This window comes from Bombina bombina, chromosome 2 (genome assembly GCF_027579735.1).
Source record: "Bombina bombina isolate aBomBom1 chromosome 2, aBomBom1.pri, whole genome shotgun sequence".
In the NCBI taxonomy this organism is placed as follows: Eukaryota; Metazoa; Chordata; class Amphibia; order Anura; family Bombinatoridae; genus Bombina; species Bombina bombina.
Genome location: NC_069500.1, coordinates 367,509,615 through 367,534,327, shown reverse-complemented (window position 1 = coordinate 367,534,327; position 24,713 = coordinate 367,509,615). Strand labels below are relative to the sequence as shown.

General features: G+C 39.6%; 1 protein-coding gene across 1 annotated transcript in view; it reads right to left on the bottom strand.

Moving 5' to 3' along the window:
• Positions 1-24,713, bottom strand: part of DNAH10 (dynein axonemal heavy chain 10) — a 540,282-nt gene that overhangs the window by 356,815 nt on the left and 158,754 nt on the right. The window contains exons 20-28 of the mRNA XM_053699776.1: positions 17,211-17,687; positions 16,766-16,924; positions 16,040-16,156; positions 15,817-15,919; positions 14,835-15,013; positions 12,814-13,025; positions 12,563-12,719; positions 10,626-10,859; positions 10,391-10,513 (exon numbers count right to left, since the gene is read on the bottom strand). Of these exons, the coding sequence (XP_053555751.1) occupies positions 10,391-10,513; positions 10,626-10,859; positions 12,563-12,719; positions 12,814-13,025; positions 14,835-15,013; positions 15,817-15,919; positions 16,040-16,156; positions 16,766-16,924; positions 17,211-17,687 (1,761 nt within the window). The remainder of the gene's footprint in view (positions 1-10,390; positions 10,514-10,625; positions 10,860-12,562; positions 12,720-12,813; positions 13,026-14,834; positions 15,014-15,816; positions 15,920-16,039; positions 16,157-16,765; positions 16,925-17,210; positions 17,688-24,713) is intronic.

Below are 24,713 nucleotides of genomic sequence, written 5' to 3'. Positions count from 1 at the left end.
TCTACGCCCTCTCTTGTTTGAGTAGAGCAATGACCCGAGGAAGGAGAACGAACGGAGGAATTAAGTATGCTAGACTGAAATTCCAAGGAACCGCCAGAGCATCTATCAGTACCGCCTGAGGATCCCTGGACCTTAACCCATACCTTGTGAGCTTGGCAATCTGACGAGATGCCATGAGATCTAGATCCGGTTGTCCCATTTGAGAATCAAGTTGGAAAACACTTATGGATGAAGTTCCCATTCCCCCGGGAGAAAGGTCTGTCTGCTCATTAAATCTGCTTCCCAATTGTCCACTCCTGGAATGTGGATCGCAGATAGACAGCAGTTAAGGGTCTCCGCCCACTGAATAATCTTGGACATCTCTGACATGTCCAAGGAGCTCCGAGTTCCTCCCTAATGAATGATGTAAGCCACTGAGGATATGTTGTCTGATTGAAATCTGATAAACCGGGCTGAAGCTAATGGAGGCCAGGCCAGAAGAGCATTGAAGATTGCTCTCAGCTCTAGAATGTTTATGGAAAGAACAGACTCCTCCCGAGTCCATGTCCCTTGAGCCCTTAGAAGGCCCCAGACTGCTCCCCAACCTAGTAGGCTGGAGTCCGTTGTCACAATCACCCAGGAGGGTCAGCGAAAAACATAATTTATGCTTACCTGATAAATTCCTTTCTTCTGTAGTGTGATCAGTCCACGGGTCATCATTACTTCTGGGATATTACTCCTCCCCAACAGGAAGTGCAAGAGGATTCACCCAGCAGAGCTGTATATAGCTCCTCCCCTCTACGTCACTCCCAGTCATTCGACCAAGGACCAACGAGAAAGGAAAAGCCAAGGGTGAAGTGGTGACTGGAGTATAAATTAAAAAATATTTACCTGCCTTAAAAACAGGGCGGGCCGTGGACTGATCACACTACAGAAGAAAGGAATTTATCAGGTAAGCATAAATTATTGAATATAGATAGGGGGCGCCATATAGAAAATTTCTTAGAGAAAAGATATGTTGCTGAGTACTGAAAAAATATATTTGGAAAAAATCTGTGGAAAAAAGTGTGTATCTATGTGGCAGAATTTTTGTTATAAATAAACAGAAATGTTTCAAAGTTGAGGTGGTGTTTGTGTTATGTCTCAGACAGGTAAGTGATTCTGAGGTAGAATATAGTGGAATTGATAATGGTAATGGTAGTGCTTATAAAACTTGGTGATGTGATGCAATTTATAACATAAAAATAAAGGTAAATGGTCAAGTGAAAAAAACGGTGATTAATAATCATAAAATAATGCAAACCCAAAAGTGTCCATCAGTGATGCCAAAAATAAGATAAAAGTCTTATGAAAGTTCAATCAATCAAACAGGCGAAATCCGTGCGGCGAGGCTGCTTCTCTTGGTGCTGTCGGTGAGTCAGAAATCTAAATGGTGAAGAGAAAAAGAGAGCGCCTCTCTTTTTCTCTTCAAGCATAAATTATGTTTTCTTCTGTTAAGTGTGATCAGTCCACGGGTCATCATTACTTCTGGGATACCAATACCAAAGCAAAAGTACACGGATGACGGGAGGGATAGGCAGGCTCTTTATACAGAAGGAACCACTGCCTGAAGAACCTTTCTCCCAAAAATAGCCTCCGATGAAGCAAAAGTGTCAAATTTGTAAAATTTGGAAAAAGTATGAAGCGAAGACCAAGTTGCAGCCTTGCAAATCTGTTCAACAGAGGCCTCATTCTTGAAGGCCCAAGTGGAAGCCACAGCTCTAGTAGAATGAGCTGTAATTCTTTCAGGAGGCTGCTGTCCAGCAGTCTCATAAGCTAAACGAATTATGCTACGAAGCCAAAAAGAAAGAGAGGTAGCGGAAGCTTTTTGACCTCTCCTCTGCCCAGAGTAAATGACAAACAGAGAAGACGTTTGTCGAAATTCCTTAGTTGCCTGTAAGTAAAATTTTAGAGCACGGACTACATCCAGGTTGTGCAGTAGACGTTCCTTCTTTGAAGAAGGATTTGGGCATAAAGAAGGAACAACAATCTCTTGATTGATATTCCTGTTAGTAACTACCTTAGGTAAGAACCCAGGTTTAGTACGCAGGACAACCTTATCCGAATGAAAAATCAAATAAGGAGAATCACAATGTAAGGCTGATAATTCAGAGACTCTTCGAGCCGAGGAAATAGCCATTAAAAATAGAACTTTCCAAGATAACAACTTTATATCAATGGAATGAAGGGGTTCAAACGGAACGCCCTGTAAAACATTAAGAACAAGGTTTAAACTCCATGGTGGAGCAACAGTTTTAAACACAGGCTTAATCCTGGCCAAAGCCTGACAAAAAGCCTGGACGTCAGGAACTTCTGACAGACGTTTGTGTAACAGAATGGACAGAGCTGAGATCTGTCCCTTTAATGAACTAGCAGATAAACCCTTTTCTAAACCTTCTTGTAGAAAAGACAATATCCTAGGAATCCTAACCTTACTCCAAGAGTAACCTTTGGATTCACACCAATATAGGTATTTACGCCATATCTTATGGTAAATCTTTCTGGTAACAGGTTTCCTAGCCTGTATTAAGGTATCAATAACTGACTCAGAAAACCCACGTCTTGATAAAATCAAGCGTTCAATTTCCAAGCAGTCAGCTTCAGAGAAGTTAGATTTTGATGTTTGAAGGGACCCTGTATCAGAAGGTCCTGTTTCAGAGGTAGAGACCAAGGTGGACAGGATGACATGTCCACCAGGTCTGCATACCAAGTCCTGCGTGGCCACGCAGGTGCTATTAGAATCACTGATGCTCTCTCTTGTTTGATTCTGGCAATCAATCGAGGAAGCAACGGGAAGGGTGGAAACACGTAAGCCATCCTGAAGTCCCAAGGTGCTGTCAGAGCATCTATCAGGACTGCTCCTGGATCCCTGGATCTGGACCCGTAACGAGGAAGCTTGGCGTTCTGTCGAGACGCCATGAGATCTATCTCTGGTTTGCCCCAACGTCGAAGTATTTGGGCAAAGACCTCCGGATGAAGTTCCCACTCCCCCGGATGAAAAGTCTGACGACTTAAGAAATCCGCCTCCCAGTTCTCCACTCCCGGGATGTGGATTGCTGACAGGTGGCAAGAGTGAGACTCTGCCCAGCGAATTATCTTTGATACTTCCATCATAGCTAGGGAGCTTCTTGTCCCTCCCTGATGGTTGATGTAAGCTACAGTCGTGATGTTGTCCGACTGAAACCTGATGAACCCCCGAGTTGTCAACTGGGGCCAAGCCAGGAGGGCATTGAGAACTGCTCTCAATTCCAGAATGTTTATTGGCAGGAGACTCTCCTCCTGACTCCATTGTCCCTGAGCCTTCAGAGAATTCCAGACGGCACCCCAACCTAGAAGGCTGGCGTCTGTTGTTACAATTGTCCAGTCTGGTCTGCTGAATGGCATCCCCCTGGACAGATGTGGCCGAGAAAGCCACCATAGAAGAGAATTTCTGGTCTCTTGATCCAGATTCAGAGAAGGGGATAAGTCTGAGTAATCCCCATTCCACTGACTTAGCATGCACAGTTGCAGTGGTCTGAGGTGTAAGCGTGCAAAGGGTACTATGTCCATTGCCGCTACCATTAAGCCGATTACCTCCATGCATTGAGCCACTGACGGGTGATGAATGGAATGAAGGGTGCGGCAAGCACTTTGAAGTCTTGTTAGCCTGTCCTCTGTCAGGTAAATCTTCATTTCTACAGAATCTATAAGAGTCCCCAGGAAGGAAACTCTTGTGAGTGGAACGAGTGAACTTTTCTTTTCGTTCACCTTCCATCCATGTGACCTTAGAAATGCCAGCACTAACTCTGTATGAGACTTGGCAGTTTGAAAGCTTGAAGCTTGTATCAGAATGTCGTCTAGGTAAGGAGCTACCGAGATTCCCCGCGGTCTTAGTACCGCCAGAAGAGCACCCAGAACCTTTGTGAAGATTCTTGGAGCTGTAGCCAATCCGAATGGAAGAGCCACAAACTGGTAATGCCTGTCTAGGAAGGCAAACCTTAGGTACCGATAATGATCTTTGTGAATCGGTATGTGAAGGTAAGCATCTTTTAAATCTACAGTGGACATGTACTGACCCTCTTGGATCATAGGTAAAATTGTCCGAATAGTCTCCATCTTGAACGATGGAACTCTTAGGAATTTGTTTAGGATCTTTAAGTCCAGGATTGGTCTGAAAGTTCCCTCTTTTTTGGGAACCACAAACAGATTTGAGTAAAACCCCTGTCCCTGTTCCGATCGTGGAACTGGATGGATTACTCCCATTAACAAGAGCTCTTGTACGCAGCGTAGAAACGCCTCTTTCTTTGTCTGGATTGTTGACAATCTTGACAGATGAAATCTCTCTCTTGGAGGAGAGTATTTGAAGTCCAGTAGGTATCCCTGAGATATTATCTCTAGCGCCCAGGGATCCTGAACATCTCTTGCCCAAGCCTGGGCGAAGAGAGAAAGTCTGCCCCCCACTAGATCCGATCCCGGATCGGGGGCCCTCAATTCATGCTGTTTTAGGGGCAGCAGCAGGTTTCCTAGTCTGCTTGCCCTTGTTCCAGGACTGGTTAGGTTTCCAGCCTTGTCTGTAGCGAGCAACAGCTCCTTCCTGTTTTGGTGCAGAGGAAGTTGATGCTGCTCCTGCTTTGAAATTATGAAAGGAACGAAAATTAGACTGTCTAGTCTTGGCTTTGGCTTTGTCCTGAGGCAGGGCATGGCCTTTACCTCCTGTAATGTCAGCGATAATCTCTTTCAACCCGGGCCCGAATAAGGTCTGCCCTTTGAAAGGTATATTAAGCAATTTAGACTTAGAAGTAACATCAGCTGACCAGGATTTTAGCCACAGCGCCCTGCGTGCCTGAATGGCGAATCCTGAATTTTTCGCCGTAAGTTTAGTAAGATGTACTACGGCCTCCGAAATGAAAGAATTAGCTAGTTTAAGGACTCTAAGCCTGTCCGTAAGGTCGTCCAGAGTAGCTGAACCAATGTTCTCTTCCAGAGACTCAATCCAGAATGCCGCTGCAGCCGTGATCGGCGCAATGCATGCAAGGGGTTGCAATATAAAACCTTGTTGAACAAACATTTTCTTAAGGTAACCCTCTAACTTTTTATCCATTGGATCTGAAAAAGCACAGCTATCCTCCACCGGGATAGTGGTACGCTTAGCTAAGGTAGAAACTGCTCCCTCCACCTTAGGGACCGTTTGCCATAAGTCCCTTGTGGTGGCGTCTATTGGAAACATTTTTCTAAATATCGGAGGGGGTGAGAACGGCACACCGGGTCTATCCCACTCCTTAATAACAATTTCAGTAAGTCTCTTAGGTATAGGAAAAACCTCAGTACTCGTCGGTACCGCAAAATATTTATCCAACCTACACATTTTCTCTGGTATTGCAACTGTGTTACAATCATTCAGAGCCGCTAACACCTCCCCTAGTAATACACGGAGGTTTTCCAGTTTAAATTTAAAATTTGAAATATCTGAATCCAGTCTGTTTGGATCAGAACCGTCACCCACAGAATGAAGTTCTCCGTCCTCATGTTCTGCCACCTGTGACGCAGTGTCTGACATGGCCCTAATATTATCAGCGCACTCTGTTCTCACCCCAGAGTGATCACGCTTACCTCTTAGTTCTGGTAATTTAGCCAAAACCTCAGTCATAACAGTAGCCATATCCTGTAATGTGATTTGTAATGGCCGCCCAGATGTACTCGGCGCTACAATATCACGCACCTCCCTCTGAGCGGGAGATGTAGGTACTGACACGTGAGGCGAGTTAGTCGGCATAACTCTCCCCTCGTTGTTTGGTGAAATTTGTTCAATTTGTACAGATTGACTTTTATTTAAAGTAGCATCAATACAGTTAGTACATAAATTTCTATTGGGCTCCACTTTGGCATTGCAACAAATGACACAGGTATCATCCTCTGAATCAGACATGTTTAACACACTAGCAAATAAACTTGCAACTTGGAAATACAATTCAATTAGAATAATATTAAAACGTACTGTGCCTTTAAGAAGCACAGAAGATTTATGACAGTTGAAAATTAATAAATTGAAACAGTTATAGCCTCAATCCTTGTAAACAACACAACTTTAGCAAAGGTTTAATCCCATTAGCAAAGATAACAAATTCTGAAAGCAGGAAACAAATTACAGAATAAACGTTTTTTATCTCAGTCAAACTATAATTCTCACAGCTCTGCTGAGAGAAATTACCTCCCTCAAAATAAGTTTTGAAGACCCCTGAGCTCTGTAGAGATGAACCGGATCATACAGGGAATACAATGAGTTGCTGACTGAAATATTTGATGCTTAGTAAAAGCGCCAAAAAACGGCCCCTCCCCCTCACACACAGCAGTGAGGGAGAACAGAAACTGTCAGAAAACAGATTAAGCAACTGCCAAGTGGAAAAATAGTGCCCAAACATTTATTCACTCAGTACCTCAGCAAATGAAAACGATTTTACATTCCAGCAAAAACGTTAAACATAATCTCTAGTTATTAAACAGCTTTATGTATTTCATACAGTGTAATTCTAGTGAAGTACCATTCCCCAGAATACTGAAGTGTAAAGTATACATACATGACATTATATCGGTATGGCAGGATTTTCTCATCAATTCCATTGTCAGAAAATAAAAACTGCTACATACCTCTATGCAGATTCATCTGCCCGCTGTCCCCTGATCTGAAGTTTACCTCTCCTCAGATGGCCGAGAAACAGCAATATGATCTTAACTACTCCGGCTAAAATCATAACAAAAACTCTGGTAGATTCTTCTTCAAACTCTGCCAGAGAGATAATAACACACTCCGGTGCTATTTTAAAATAACAAACTTTTGATTGAAGATATAAAACTAAGTATAATCACCATAGTCCTCTCACACATCCTATCTAGTCGTTGGGTGCAAGAGAATGACTGGGAGTGACGTAGAGGGGAGGAGCTATATACAGCTCTGCTGGGTGAATCCTCTTGCACTTCCTGTTGGGGAGGAGTAATATCCCAGAAGTAATGATGACCCGTGGACTGATCACACTTAACAGAAGAAACAGGTTCCCTTGGAGAGATGATCCTGAGACAACCACCAAGGAAGAGAATCTCTTGTCATCTGACCCAGATGAATTTGCGGAGATAGATCTGAATAATCCCCGTTCCACTGCCTGAGCATGCATAACTGCAGAGGTCTGAGGTGGAAAAGAGCAAACGGGATGATGTCCATAGCGGCTACTATCAGACCGATTACTTCCATACATTGAACCACTGATGGCTGAGGAGAGGTATGAAGTGCCAGACAAGTATCAGAAATTTTAAATTTTCTGACCTCTGTCAGAAATATCTTCATCAATATGGAATCTATATATGGTTCCCTTGAAGACTACCCTTGTAGATGGAATTAAGGAACTCTTTTCCAGATTCACCTTCCAACCATAAGAGCGCAGGAAGGATAAGAGCATCTCCGTGTGGGAGTTTGCTAGATGAAAGACTGGGTCTGAACCAGAAGGTGGTCCAGATAAGGTGCCACTGCAATACCCTGTAACCAGAGCACTGCCAACAGAGATTCCAGAACCCTTGAAAAATTCTGGGAGCTGTAGCAAGACTGAAAGGAAGAGCCACAAATTGGAAGTGTTTGTGGAGAAAAGTAAATCTCAGAAACCTTTGATGATCCCTGTGGATGGGAACATGAAGGTATGCATCCTTTAAATCTGTTGTCATAAATTGACCCACTTGAAAGAAGAATGGAACGAATAGTTTCCATTTTGAAGAACAGTACTCTGAGAAATTTGTTTAGACTCTTGAGATCCAAGATTGGTCTGAAGGTTCCCTCTTTCTTGGGAACCACAAACAGATTGGAGTAAAATCCCAGACCCTGCTCCTGTACTGGAACAGGAACTATCACCCCCATTTTGGATAGATCCCAAACACAACGTAAGAACGCCTCTCTTTTTATCTGGTTGACACATAATCTTGAGAGAAGAAATCTGCCCCTGGGGGGAAAAGTCTTGAATTCTAGTTTGTATCCCTGGGACAAGATGTCTATCGCCTAAGGTTCCCAAATATCTCGAACCCTGAGCGAAAAAGGAAAGCCTGCCCCCCACAAGATCCGGTCCTGGATCGGGGGCAGACCCTTCATGCTGACTCTGGATCATTAGCTGGCTTCTTGGATTGCTTTCCCTTATTCCAAGATTGGATGGGTCTCCAGGAAGGCTTGGACTGTTCCTGTATTGTAGAGGGAGAAAAAGGTTTACCCTTGAAGTTTAGAAAAGAACGAAAATTACTCTGACGTCCCTTCTGCTTATTTCTCTTATCCTGGGCCAAATAAAGTCTTACCCTTGTAAGGAATAGCCACAGCAATTTATAATTATTATTCTGAGCAGTGCATACAATACAAGGCTCTGATATCACCCATCGCTGCCTACTAGACATCCTGAATGTTTAGAATAAAGATCAGCTGCTAACATTATATTTGTCTCAAATGAACCCCCATAAAATGTGGCATTAGTTATCAGCACTCACTTGTCACAGTTCAACACTGAAGTTTGCTGTTATGTTGTAAATTCTTATGTCCTATGCAGCTATCCAGTATTCCAAATTTGTTAGGGCGTTTTCATGTATACAGAGGAAAGGTATTGGAATTACTCCAGATAAATTGACATTTTAAATATTATCTCTTATTTTTACTATAATGTTCGGGCCTATAAAGGGAAGAGTTTATAGCTATATTTGTATTTACATTTCTGGTTATTATGACAGGCTTCCTCCCTCATTTTCAGTCCCAAAGATATCCTCTAGCATTACAAGTGTGGTTGGTTTTGCTATATATATCTTAAGCGGTGTTTATCCGCTGTTAAACTTATACCCCCTATGTGCTCTTGAGCACTATAGGGCTATTGATATGACTATCATAATTTATCATTCTGTCCTATATCAATTAGTCGATAAGAGGCTGGATAATGTCATCTATGAAAAATGTTACAAATATAAAAATGAGGTTTCAGAGGCTAATATTATACTATTTACCTATCGTTATACCTATTCTGCCATCCTTTCGTTATTGTATTATGTTCCATGTGAAATGTGCTACTTATTTGTGTTTGTCTATAATTATGCAAAACCTCAATAAAAAATAAAAATAATAGCACTTACCTCAATAAAATCTGCCTGGCAGCAAGGCAGCTCACTAGGTTTGAGAGGTCCTTTCCCTCACATGGACCTGTGGAATAATAATAATAAGGGCAGCACTTTTATTTAAATATGAGGGAGGCGCAGTGAGAATTATGTCCCACAAGTTCCCTTTGCTTAAAAGCCACCAATGCTCTACTGAAGAGACTGAAATGGACTACAGCTACACCCTGGAGTAAAAACAGCACATACTTGGTACTGCAAATAAAATAAAAAAATCTTGATTGAAGAATCTTTTCAGACACCCAACTTTACCACTTCCTTACTCTAATGTAGGCAAAAAGAATGACTGGGGTTGGAGGGAAGGGAGGTGATGTTTGGCGGCTTTGCTGAGTGCTCTTTGTCGCCTCCTGCTGGGCAGGGGTGGTGTTCCCAATAGTAATTAGATAATCTGTGGACTCACCGTGTCATTAGAAAGAAATTGTATGTTCTACCTAAATCACGAAAGAAAAATGTTGTGTTTCATGTCTCTTTAAAGGGACACTCAGGTCAAATTAAACTTTCATGATTCAGACAGAGCATGCCATTTTAAACAATTTTCGTTACTTCCATTAACAAAATGTGCAGAGTCTTTTTATATTTACACTTTTTGAGTTACCAGCTGCAACTGAGCATGTGCAAGTATTCACAGAATATACGTATATGCATTTGTGATTGGCTGATGGCTGTCACATGCTACAGGGGGAGTGGAAATAGACATAACTTTGAAATTTGTCAGAAAATAATCTATTTCTCATTTGAAGTTCAGACTAAGTGCTATTGTATTGTCTTGTTATCATGCATTTGTTGTTTATGCAAACCTACTGTATTTACTGGACCTTTAAGGCCATATAACATCAACAAGATTTTAAGCAACTGTTTTATTTATGAGTTTTAAAACAATGCTTCCTCTTAATTGTTTTAACATGGAGACTGTCACCCTTTGCATCCTTTCTGTGCCAAGATCAGAGCATAAAGTGCTACTGATTAGTGCGTGAGAACTGTGCACACACCTGTCACGCAAGACATGCACAGCCCATACACACCAGTTACAGGTCTGTGTATTCTAAAATCATCACCAGGGAGAATATAAAATGTATTAGCTTCTGAGTTTAAAGCAAATACGCTTTTCCCCCCCTAACATATATATATTTACATACTGCAGTATTTTCTTAATTATAATGATAATGCAGTTCAAAGGAGGATTAAAAACAATAAGCCTATTGCAAAAAATACTTGCCCTTTTAAATATTTTGTCAATGTTGTCAAATTTTTTGGCTTCCTCTGGCAACTGTGATCGAATATCTCCTCCAATAAAGATGCTTTCCAAATACATCCACTTCCGCTGTACTACCATCCACACCTATCAACCAAAATAATGATAATATCAGTGGGGGAAAAAAGTAAAAAAAAAAGTAGTCTATAGTAGATTATTTTAGGAACATTTGTTTAATATTAATAATAATAATGTTTACCTCAATAATTTCTCCAACTAAAGACAGTGTTTTTTCCCATAGCTGAACAGTGTTTAAGAAAGGACCTACAAACCGACTTCCAGAGATACTCTGCAGATTCATTGCATTATCATCAAGAATTTGAAGGATATCATCGACAGATCCCAATATAGTGCCACGTTCTTGAGTACCTTTAACATATCTCTGTACAGTAAATTTCATATTTTCCCATGTGTCTACAATGTCTTTAACACCCTGCACACAAATATAAAATGAAAATCATTAGCATGAACAAAAGCATTTGTTAATTTAAACATAAAAGGGAGTTTTAATTGTTATTAGGTTACACAGCATTTTGTCACTACAAAGAGACAAAATACAGCTTTGTTGTATACAGTGTAGCGCACCTGTCTCATTAGATAACAGTCCCAATTAATGGCATAAGCAGGTTTTAATTTCTGTCACAATCTGCACTTGTGAATAACTAATGAGCAGGACAATCATAAATGGATAAAGCAGATTCTACCAAAAGTTCCAATTGGTTGATATTGTTTCCAGTCATCCTATTCTACTCTAAGTGGTGCAAAATTGTTCAATCTGTAGTATTAACAACAGCTGTGCACATCTAGCAAGACAGAAAGTGCGGGTCTGTGGTAACCCTGAGATATTACAAGCCACATTTATTATAGAATAAAAGGTAAGGGATTTAAAAGTGCAAAATGAAAATGCTCTGGTCATGGTGTGTTACATGCAAGCAATAGTGAAATACTAAAATACTATAAATATGTGCGTTCCAGAGCCGGAATGGTAAACCAATGACAAGTGACAAATGTGTAGCCACCAATCACCAGGTTGCTCCCATAGTGCATTGCAATTCCTGAGCTTAGCTAGGTGTTTTTCAATAAAGGATGCCAAGAGAATGAAGTACTTTTGATAACTGAAGTAAACTGAACAGTCTTTTAAAAATGAATGCTCTATCTGAACCGTGAAAGTTTAATGTTGATTTTCATGTTCCTTTAAGTAAACCTGCTGGTCACCATGTAGTTTGGCTTATAGTTAAACTTTGTCTGTATCTGATTCTTGTATCTTCCATTAATTTTAAGACTATTGAAAGCAGTGTTGAAAAATGTTCTTTGATTATACCTCCATTGCCTTCTATATTGAGGAATCCCTTTCTAAAAAGTTGTAATTCTCTCGAACCCCAGATTTAGTGGATGCCCTTTATTTTTATACTAATTTTAAGACATTCCACCTTCGCAACATTTCCAGAAATTGCCTTTTCCTTACTCAACTACAAAAATAGTAGTTCCTACTGCAACCAACCCCTAAATGGTGTCCCAAACCCTGCTTCCCCTCTCCATCCTATCCTGAATGCATCAGCTAGACTCATCCACCTAAGTCTACAGCTCTGCCAGTCCCTACCTTGGCTCCCATACACTTTAGAATACAATTCAAATATTATCCTTAACCTTTAAAGCACTCAACAGCCTCACTTCCAATTATATTTCCTCTCTCATCTCCAAATACTCCCCAACCCGCCCTCTTCGATCAACCTGTGACCTACGTCTCTACACTCCTATTATTTCTACATCCCTCTCTTGCCTTTAAAACTTCTCATGTACCACTCCTGTCCTCTAGAACTCTCTACACTGCTCCATAAGACTCTCTCCAACTTGTGTAACTTCATGTGCATCTTTCAGAGAGGCTTACCAACTCTCCTCTGTTTTTCATCCTACCCAAAACAAATTGAACTCCCTTGAATCCCTGCTGCTTCCTCAATCCATGTGACAAGATACCCCAATCATATCTCTGCACCCTCAACCTGTAGACAGTAAGCTCTTCAGAGTAGGGCCCTCCTATTCCCGGTACTAACTTGTTTAGTCTGTTGTATGTATTTATATCTTACCACAAATCTTTGTTATTGTACCCTTACCTCTGAAGAATAATAATAATAATACCTTTTCAATACTCAGCTCCTTTACAGCTGATGCTACAATATCACTGATGACGTCCACATACTTGTGAAGCTCCATAGCAAACATATTCTCAAGAGTGAAAGTATCAGGGTTCATCTCAAAACTTGTACTTGTTCTGGTCATGAGGTCTTTCCAGTGCCTAAGAGTAAAACATGATGAGTCAGATACCACATAGCAGCAATACTAGACAAAATTCACCATGGAATTGTCAGACTTTAATAACGGGTTCAAACCTGTCTCTCATGGATTCATTCTTGAGATCAAGAAGTAACGGGATTGAATCTTTGAACTCCTTCATTTTTGACTCAAGATAAAATGCCACTGGTAGAGTGCGGATTTCTTTTGATAGCTTCCTGAAACCCTTCAAAAAGCTTTCAATCCCATCTTGTAAAACCTGAACGTTTAAATTTGCCCACAGTGTCTGTGACCATTCCTCCTTGGCAAGCTAAAACAAAACATGCAACTCTTTAAGTTAATCGAGCAAATATACTTATATCATATAGTTTTGTATCACTCAATTATTCCAGCTGCTAGGGTACCCTATGTACATATAATAATTTGATTGAAAACAATTAAAAAATAGTTAAAAACAATAGAGTAAGTGCCCCTCAGGAGAGAGGGGAATACCAAAATATATAAACACAAAAAAATGTGTACTAAAAGTCCCAAATTATATAAAAAGTCTTAATAAGTGATGATATCATTAACAAATGTCCTGTGTAACAGATCCGGTGCCCTTGTGAATCCAAATAATCCTTTGTGTATGATGGGGTATCCAAGAAATCAAAAATCAAAATAAAGATGATTGTCAAAAATATATGATTAAAAAAAAATTAAAAAATTTTGGAGAGAAGTGAATCAAGTGAAAAAAGTGAATAAGAAATCCAATAGGATCCAAAAATTGCAGTACCTGTGAAAAATAAAAACCACATAGTGCAATAACGCTAATATGAATATAAACTTAATTGAAAATAGGTTTGCCCTATATGTAAACTCGAGCAGTGACTACTTATAACATGTACATCAACGCGTTTCGGCCCCAAAGCTGGGCATTTCTCAAGATGTCTACTGCTGTTGAAAGTATGTCTTAAATAGCCTATAGGGACCAATCAAGATGGGTGTAATTTCCCGCCTTAAATTGCCGGGAAATTTCACCCATCTTGATTGGTCCCTATAGGCTATTTAAGCCATACTTTCACCAGCAGTAGACATCTTGAGAAAGGCCCAGCTTTGGGTCCGAAACGCGTTGATGTACATGTTATAAGTAGTCACTGCTCGAGTTTACATATAGGGTAAGCCTATTTTAAATTAAGTTTATATTCATATTAGCGTTATTGCACTACGTGATTTTTGTTTTTCACAGGTACTGCAATTTTTGGATCCTATTGGATTTCTTATTCACTTTTTTCACTTGATTCACTTCTCTCCAAAAAAAAAATTTTTTTTAAATCATATATTTTTGACAACCATCTTTATTTTGATTTTTGATTTCTTGGATACTCCATCATACACAAAGGATTAATTGGATTCACAAGGGCACCGGATCTGTTACACAGGACATTTGTTAAGACTTTTTATATCATTTGAGACTTTTAATACACATTTTTTTGTGTTTATATGTTTTGGTATTCCCTTCTCTCCTGAGGGGCACTTACTCTATTGTTTTCAACTATTTTTTAATTGTTTTCAATCGATTTGTTATATGTACATAGGATACCCTAGTTTATGTGAATGTAATAAATGTATTTTAATATTTTTCTGTTAATCTGATACTTTAGCTTATAGCTGGCGCTCCCTCTTTCTATATTTATATTTATTTTTCTGAGTTTTTAGTGGTCTCACTTTGGGAGCTTGTATCTGTTTGGATGTTGGCGCTGTATATGCACTTTTAAACATTATTCCAGCTGCTATTTTGATTGTCATGTCATTGTTGCATAAATTTAAAAACTTTTTTATAGAGCATATAAATTAATTAAGTTTTAGGTATTTAAATAAAAAAATTATAAATTGTGCATTAAATTCATGAGAGAAAGCATATTACATAAAAAAAAATATAATGTACAAAGTGTGTGTTCCTTCATTTTTAAGCCACTGTACATTATGTTACATGTATTTCCTTGTTGAAAATTTAAAGTAAGAATTGCACAATAAAAACATCCTTCACTGATCATAAGCACTACACTTGCATTTATATTCTACTTGTTTTCAGTATATGGTTCTGTTGATACATGCAAGTCATGTGAAAGTAGCCTACCTTTTGGGCATTATACAGGTCATATATCTGCCGTAAACCGGTGATTTCCTTTTGTACTTGTATGAGGTCAGGATACATTGTGATAGGTAGGTCAAATAGTTTCTCAGCATTTGCTAATTTCTGCCGCTCCTTTTCATAATTTAAAAGCTCCTTTTCATACACAGTGAGAATCTGCAACCCTGAGCCAATGAACATCATTAATCAATTTGTTTTAATTTAACCCCACTGTGATTTATAAACATATGTTCATCCAGTATTGTACATGTAATAGTTAAGTAAATAATTAGAAAATGGGAATGGGTTGAATAAGAAATGATTGGGTCAATTAATATGTAAGAGTTAAAGGAACAATCTAGTCAAAATTAAACTTTCATGATTCAGATAGGGCATGCAATTTTAAACAACTTTCCAATTTACTTCTATTAACTAATTTGTTCAATTCTTTAGATATCCTTTGTTGAAAAAATAGCAATGCACATGTGTGAGCCAATCGCACAAGGCCTCTATGTGCAGCAACCAATCAGCAGCTTCTGAGCATATCTAGATATGCTTTTCAGCAAGTGATATCAAGAGAATGAAGCAAATTAGATATTAGAAGTAAATTAGAAAGTTGTTTAAAATGGCATGCTCTTTCTAAACCACAAAAGAATAAATTTGGGTTTCATGTCCCTTTAAGTAAATAATTAGAACATGGGAATGGATTGAATGAGTCAATTAACATATACACACTGACCAACTCGTAGCTGGGAACAAAAGCTGTATCAAAACAAAGCTTTACATTTTTGCTACATCACATGGAAGTAAATATAACATTCCTATTTAAGACGTATTGCTAGACACTTAATTTAATACAGCTATACAGATGTGTTTAATGGAATGCTTAAGTAGCTGTCATATTTTAGTCAAACAAGATTTCAATAAAGTTTTATCAATCAATAGGATTGCTCTACAAGATTATAGCGTCATATATTTTATAGTTTACCTTTATCAAGATCCTCTCCAACAGAGCCAGGACCTTCTAAACGAAAACGCTCTGCAAATTCCGCCAACTCCTTCTTGTATTCTTCAATCTGATCTTTTGTTATCTATAGGTATCAAGAAATAATCTAGCTCAGTGAAGAATCTACAGTGTTGCTACAATGCTAATTCAGGCACCAAAATTCTGGAACCTTATGATGTAAGACGGTGCACTGTAATATAATTACCTGTGTAAATGTTTTTTTCACTTTTCCGAGGCTTTGGTCTACAAGCTTTGATTCTTGAAACAGTTCCTCCCAAATCACTGTAATCTTATCTGCCAATACTTTCTCCTCTTCATCAAACTGGAATAAGGAATACACAGCTAGTAATTAAATATGTATAATTAATAAGCAAAACAGTACAAAAAAAAAACTAAAATATTCTCATTACCAATTTTAACTTAGTTATGATGCAACAAAGGACATTTTAATATTAATACCTGCAATGCCATTATTCAAAGGTCATCTTTAATGATTCAGAGAATACAATTTTGAAACTTTTCTTTTTTATTAGGTATCCTTTCTTAAAAGAGCAGCAATTAACTACTTGTAGCTAGCTGAATAGATTGGGTGAGCCAATGACAAGAGCCATATATGTGCAGCCACCAATCAGCAGCTCGCTCCCAGTTTTTCATTGCTGCTCCTGCGCCTACCTAGGTATGCATTTAAACAAAAGGATATTAATAGAACAAAGCAAATTAGATAATATAATTAAGCTGGAAAGGCTCTATCTGAATCATGAATGTATCATTTTTAACTTTACCGTTCCTTTAATTCTAAAGTGATAATTGTTTTTCTGTATCTCACATATATAACAGGGTATTTTAACCCATTTTATTATGGGTCACAAAAATTACTGTTGTGATCCATTGTTTAATAAGCATAGAAAGCAAGAAATGCTGCAGTCCTTACCTCAATATTATACATTGTCAGCGTTCGGTATCTCTCCAGTATGTCTCGGATTCTAATTTCAACCATCATAGACATATCTCTTATATTTGCGATGGTGGCAAGCACAAACTTAAGATCATCCAAGGTATTTGGAGCTTGCTTTAAATTTACAGATAAACTCTGCAAAATAATGATGGAAAATATAATCAATGTTACAATGTTGTAGGAAAAACAAATATTTATTTAATGAAAATGACATGGTCACTACTAAAACAATCTGCAATTTATTATTCAATGATGATATCTCACTTGCTAACAAAACAATGAAAAAGGGCAAAATGTAAAATAGCATAAAATAAATGTATACAGGGAGGAATTTGTGACCAATGAAAATGTAAGTAAATACTGTGTAGCAAATTAAATTTATATTATTGTTAAAGTTCTGGAACAAAAGAAAACCACATACTTCCAACTCGTCCCTGAGGTTGTACAGTTCCACCTGTGCGGATTCATTCAAGAGACTTCCAAGAGATATAACCCAAGATCTTGCGTTTTCTTGGACAGTATAGACCAAAGGCCCCAAATATAGTCTGATGCATTGTTCATCCTTAATTGGTGGAAGACGAATTACTTCCTGAGCTAACTTGGTATAGAATTGCAATTTTTCATCATAAAATACACAAGATGGTTTCTTTATAGCAAACTTCTCCATTGCAATAGCTTTATCCATCTTCCACAGAAAACGGTACTTCTTCCACTGCTCCAGATACTTCATCAGGGAACTGAGAAGCCGATGCATATTCTGGGACATGATTATGGCTTGTTCTATTATCTGAGGGTTCTGAGAAATGTCACTGAAGAAAGTAAAGGTAACAAACTCATCGTCTTCTGTCCTCTGAGGTAGACAATCAAGACAGGTTCCATGCATCCAACGAACAAAGCTCTGAAATTAACACACATATTTTAAACACAATGCTGGTGCTATTTGTATTTAATCCATTTCCTATTCCTTCTAAACTGTTTTCTTGATTTAATTTAAACTAAAGACGATTGATGAACATGTACACTACGCCATGACCCTTACTGAGAGTCAAATGACATTAACGTGGGAAGATGGCAGGCCCACAGGAGGTATCCGTTGGCTGTGGTGGAGGCTACCGCAAACCAGCCTGAAAGCCTGCAACCTCGGACCATGCCTCCTACTAATAGTAAGTACTGCTAGGCTAGGAGAACACCTTAGTGCTGTGAGCATGGAGCAAGAGAATACAGTAATTCAATACTGGGAGTTATCTGCTAATTGGGGGCTGCACATGTTGTCTCTTGTGATTGGCTCATTTGATGTGATCACCTAGCTCCCTGTGGTGCACTGCTGCCCCTTCAATAAAGGATAACAAAAGAATGAAGCAAATGTGATACTATAAATAAAATGGAAAGTTGTATTAAAATTGTATCCTCTATCTGCATCATGGAAGATTTTTTTTTTTTTTCAAATCTTTTTTTAATGATTTTATAACAATTTGACAAAAATATGAAACACAAAGAAATATAATACAGTCTACAAATGTTTCCTGTACATTTTAAGCAAAGCTTACACACATCCCATTGGGCAATGCTCATTTTCCTCTTTCTTCTCAACAGCTCTCTCATATCTGGCTAATATTGCTATGTCACTAGTGTTATTTTCCCACTAATACAATTCTTCCTATCTATCTCAAGAGGTTTCTCTAGATTGAGCCTTTAAAGGGCATGGGCCTTCCCTATTTGGGGGTACTCAAAGTATTTAGACGTTCAGCTCTGTTAACTTTTTCTGTATGCATTATGTATGGTTCCCATTGTGTAATAAATCTATCTTTCGTGTGCGTGAGTGAGGCCGTAGTACTGGCCATATTGTAGTGATAGTCTATTCTCCTTTTGATATATGCTAGATCTGGGGGTTCCAATTTCTAAAACTTTGCTATACAAACTCTTGTTATAGTACATATCATATTTATCAATTTAGAGTGTCTTTTCAGTGTACCCTCAGGGGGAAAGTGTAGTAAGGCCTGTTCTGGAGTTAGGATTATCTCTTTCTCTAGTATTAGACTTAAATATGTTGAGACAGAATCCCAGATTCTTTTAACTTTCTCGCATTCCCACCACATATGTAGATACGTCCCTACCACCCCACAGCCTCAATAACATAAGTGTCTCCCTAGCTCTCCTGCTTTGGCAAATCTAGTGGGGTAAATATACCATCTATATAGAACCTTTAGGTAATTCTCCTTTAATAAGGCATTAGGTGAGAAGGATAATCCTCTTTGAATATTCAGGAGCCAGGTTTCTAATGTCCAAGACTTGTCTAAGTCTTGTTCCCATTTCATCATTATATTATTCTTGTTTACGCTATCTATGAGGTTAAAGATTGGGTATAACAATGATATGGTACCCCTTTTGGAGTCTTTAAAAAGACATAGGGATTTGAATTAGGTGTTAGGTGTAATCTTTTCTGTCCCCATAACTTCTTGTACTCTTGATTTAAGTTGCAGATAGTGGAACCATGTACATTGGTCGGGGGTACCCAACTCCGCATATTGTGTGTAGGATAATATTTTGTTGTTTAGGAGTGAGTCAGCAATTCGATATAGCCCTTTGTTTTCCCATTATTTTTTAAATTGTTCGCTTATGTTCGAATTAAGTAAGGCCAGAGGTGTAACCTTGGATCTAATATTGACTAGAGGGAAGGCCTTGGTTAATGTATCCCATAAAAAGATAGTGTGTGCAATTGCCACGTACTGTTTGATGTGATGGGGTCTATCCTGTTTATCTGTTCATAGTAATCTATCTACTCTCCCTATCCCTATTAAGTCTGTTTCTAATTTAACCCAATGTGGGACATTGAGGGTTTTGTGCCATTGTATGGTCTGTGCTATCCTGGCTGCATAGTAGTAGGAGATTAAATTTGGAAGTCCCACCCCTCCTCCCCTTCTGTGTCTCATCAAAATGTGTTTGTTGATTCTCGCTCTTTTCCCCTGCCATATATATTTTATAATTTCTTTTTGTATGGTATGTAGTTCTGTTATAGGGATGGACAACGGTAGTGATCGGAAAAGGTATAGGATTTTAGGTAAAATCGTAATTTTAACGGATACAATTCCTCCATACAATGAAATACTATGTTTGGTCCATGTAGCTAACAATTTTTTAATCTGTGAGAACATGGTAACATAGTTTTCTCTATATAGGGCATTGACATTGCTCGTAAGGTTTATCCCTAAATATTTAAGTGAGGTTTTGGCCCATGAAAATGCAAAGTTTATTTCTAAGAGTGTTTCATATCCTTTTAAATGCAACAATCTCTAAAAAGAAAATGTATGCTTCCCTGATAAATTTATTTCTTTTTTGACACGAGTCCACGGATCATCTTAATTACTTTTGGATATTCACCTCCTGGTCAGCAGGAGGAGGCAAAGAGCACCACAGCAGAGCTGTTAAATAGCTCCTCCCTTCCCTCCCACTCCAGTCATTCGACCGAAGTAAGAGAAAGGAAAAGCCAAGGTGCAGAGGTGTCTGAAGTTTACATAACCCACAACCTGTCTAAAAAAAACAGGGCGGGATGTGGACTCATCGTGTCAAAAAAGAAATAAATTTATCAGGTAAGCATAAATTTTCTTTTCTTTTTTAAGACACGATGAGTCCACGGATCATCTTAATTACTAATGGGATTCAATACCCAAGCTAGAGTACACAGATAATACGGGAGGGACAAGACAGGGAACCTAAACGGAAGGCACCACTGCTTGAAGAACCTTTCTCCCAAAAGCGGCCTCAGTCGAGGCAAAAAAGTCAAGTTTATAGAACTTTGAAAAAATGTGAAGAGAAGACAAAGTTGCAGCCTTGCAAATCAGAGCCACAGAAGCTTCATCTTTGAATGCCCATGAGGAAGCAACAGCCCTCGTGGAATGAGCCGCAACTCTCTCGAAAAACTGCTGTACAGCAGTCTCATATGCAAAACATATGATACTCTTCATCCAAAGAGAAGGAAGTAACCGTAGCTTTCTGCCCCCTACGTTTTCCTGAGAAAACCACAAACAAAAAATAAGACTGACAAAAGTCATTAGACGCCTGCAGGTAAAACTTTAAAGCACAGACCACGTCCAAATTGTGCAGAAGTCTTTCCTTCTGAGAAGAAGGATTAGAACCCAAGGAAGGAACAACAATCTCTTGATTAATGTTCTGATCAGAAACAACCTTAGGAAGAACTCCTAATTAGTACGGAAAACTACCTTATCTAAATGAAAAATAAGGTAAGGTGACTCATACTGTAATGCCGAGAGCTCAGAAACTCTCCGAGCAGAAGAAATAGTAACAAGAAATAAAAACTTTCCAAGATAACAACTCAATATCTAAGAAAAACATAGGCTCAAACAGAGCCCCTTGAAAAACTTTGAGAACTAAATCAAGACTCCATGGAGGAGCAACTGTTTTGAACACAGGCCTGATCCTGACCAAGGCCTGACCGAATAATTGTACATCTGGAACAGCCGCCAGACATTTCTGTAACAAAATAGATAAATCCGAGATTTGCACCTTTAGGGGACTCAACAATAAACCTTTTCTCCAAACCTTCATGGAGAAAAGACAAAATTCCAAGAATCCTAACTCTACTCCATGGGTAGACCATGGATTCACACCAATAGAGACATTTACACTTAATCTTATGATAAATCCTTCTAGTTACAGGCTTACGAGCCTGACTCATGGTCTCTATGACCGAGTCAGAAAATCCCTGCTCGGATAAAAGTAAAAGTTCCTTCAGAGAAACTAGATTTGGGAGAAGGAAGGACCCCTGAATCCGAAGAGCTTTCCTCAATGGAAGACACCAAGGTGGTAGAGATGTCATCTCCACCAGATCTGCATACCAATCCTGTAAGGCCAAGTCGGTGCTATGAAAATCACAGAGGCCCTTTCTCGAGGAAAAAGAGCAAACGGATGAAACAGGCATTCTAGATTAAAGATCCAAGGGATCATCCATCAGTTCCACCTGGGGGTCCCTGGACCTCGACCCGTATCTTGTGAGCTTGGCATTCTGTTGCAATGCTATGAGATCTAATTTCGGCTGACCCCACTTGAAAAGCAGGCTGGAAAACACGTCCGGATGAAGTTCCCACTCACCCGGATGAAAGGTCTGCCCGATCAGGAAATCCGCCTCCCATTTGTCCATCCCTAGGATGTGGTTCGCCAACAGGCGGCAAGAATAGGCCTCTGCCTACTGAATTATTTTGGATACCTCTGTCATCACTAAGGAACACCTCGTTCCTCCCTGATGATCGATGTAAGCCCCTGACGTCATGTTGTCCAACTGAAACCTGATAAACTGTACCGAGGCTAACTGGGGCCAGGCCAGAAGAGCATTATAGATCGCTCTCAGTTCCAGAATATTTATGGATAGAACAGACTCCGACCGAGTCCATGTTCCCTGAGCTCTTAGAGAGCCCCAGACTGCTCCCCCCGCTAGAAGGCTGGCATCTGTTGCCACAATCACCTAAGATGGACTGCGAAAGCAGGTTCCCTAGGAGAGATGATCCAGAAACAGCCACCATAGTAGAGAATCCCTTGTCTCCTGCTCAAGTAGTAATCGAGGAGACAAGTCCGCACAATCTCCGTTCCAATGTCTGAGCATGCTAAACTGTAGAAGTCTGAAATGGAAGCGAGCAAATGGGATGATGTTCATTGTCGTCACCATCAGCCCGATTAACTCCTTCACTGGCCCACTGATGGCCGAGAAGTTGACTGAAGAACTAGACAAGCATTGATAATTCTTAGTTTCCTGACATCAGTCAGAAAAATCTTCATAGACAGGGAGTCTATTATGGTTCCTAAGAAAATGACCCTTGTATTTGGAACTAAGGAACTCTTTCCCAAATTCACCTTCCACCTGCAAAACCACAGGAAGTATAATAATGTGTCCGTGTGAGATCTTGCTAGATGTAAGGATGGCGCCCGGACTAGGATGTCGTCCAGATAGAGCGCCAATGCATTGCCCCTTAATCGAAGCATCGTCAACAGTGATCCCAGAACCCTTGATAAAATCCTGGAAGCTGTGGCAAGACCGGAGAAAAGAGCAACAAAGTGGCAGAGTCTGTCCAGGCAGGTAAACCTTAGGAACTTGTGATGATCTCTGTAAACGGGAACATACAGATATGTATGATATAAATTGACCCCCTTGGATCAATGGAAGAATGGAACAAATAGCTTCCATCTGAGGATAGTACTCCGAAAAAATTGTTTAGACCCTTGAGATGTAAAATAGGTCTGAAGGTTCCCTCCTATTAGGGATCACAAACAAGTTGGAATAAAATCCCAGACCCTGTCCCTGAAACCGAACAGGAACTATCACTCCCAAGTCAGAGAGGTCTCCTACGCAGAGTAAGAACGCCTCTCTTCAACTGCAGATAACCTTGAAAACAAAGACCTGGCCCTGGGAGAAAAAAATACTGAACTCTATATTGTATCCCTGGGATACAGAATCCTCCCGGATTGGGGACAGGCCTGTCATGCTGACTTTGATTCATCAGCAGGATCTGTTGACTGAGTCAACAGTAAAATTTGGACAACTCCTGCTTGGAAGAAAAAACAAAATTTATGCTTACCTGATAAATTCATTTCTCCTGTAGTGTGGTCAGTCCACGGGTCATCATTACTTCTGGGATATTATCTCCTCCCCTACAGGAAGTGCAAGAGGATTCACCCAGCAGAGCTGCTATATAGCTCCTCCCCCCTACGTCACCTCCAGTCATTCGACCAAAGGACCAACGAGAAAGGAGAAGCCCAAGGGTGTAGTGGTGACTGGAGTATAATCCAAAAAATTTTTAGCCTGCCATAAAAAACAGGGCGGGCCGTGGACTGACCACACTACAGGAGAAATGAATTTATCAGGTAAGCATAAATTTTGTTTTCTCCTGTTAAGTGTGGTCAGTCCACGGGTCATCATTACTTCTGGGATACCAATACCAAAGCAAAAGTACACGGATGACGGGAGGGACAGGCAGGCTCTTTATACGGAGGGAACCACTGCCTGAAGAACCTTTCTCCCAAAAACAGCCTCCGAAGAAGCAAAAGTGTCAAATTTGTAAAATTTGGAAAAAGTATGAAGAGAAGACCAAGTTGCAGCCTTGCAAATCTGTTCAACAGAAGCCTCATTCTTAAAGGCCCAAGTGGAAGCCACAGCTCTAGTAGAATGAGCTGTAATTCTTTCAGGAGGCTGCTGTCCAGCAGTCTCATAGGCTAATCGTATTATGCTACGAAGCCAAAAAGAGAGAGAGGTAGCCGAAGCTCTTTGACCTCTCCTCTGGCCAGAATAAACGACAAACAGGGAAGACGTTTGACGAAAATCCTTAGTTGCCTGTAGATAGAATTTCAGGGCACGGACTACATCTAGATTGTGTAGCAGACGTTCCTTCTTCGAGGAAGGATTAGGACACAAAGATGGAACAACAATCTCTTGATTGACATTCCTGTTAGTGAGCACCTTAGGTAGGAACCCAGGTTTAGTACGCAGAACTACCTTGTCTGAATGAAAAATCAGATAAGGAGAATCACAATGTAAGGCAGATAATTCAGAGACTCTTCGAGCCGAGGAAATAGCCATTAAAAACAGAACTTTCCAAGATAACAACTTGATATCAATGGAATGAAGGGGTTCAAACGGAACACCCTGTAAAACATTAAGAACTAAGTTCAAACTCCATGGCGGAGCAACAGTTTTAAACACAGGCTTGATCCTAGCTAAAGCCTGACAAAAAGCTTGAACGTCCGGAACTTCTGACAGACGTTTGTGTAAAAGAATGGACAGAGCTGAAATCTGTCCCTTTAAGGAACTAGCGGATAAACCCTTTTCTAAACCTTCTTGTAGAAAAGACAATATCCTTGGAATCCTAACCTTACTCCATGAGTAACTCTTGGATTCGCACCAATATAAGTATTTACGCCA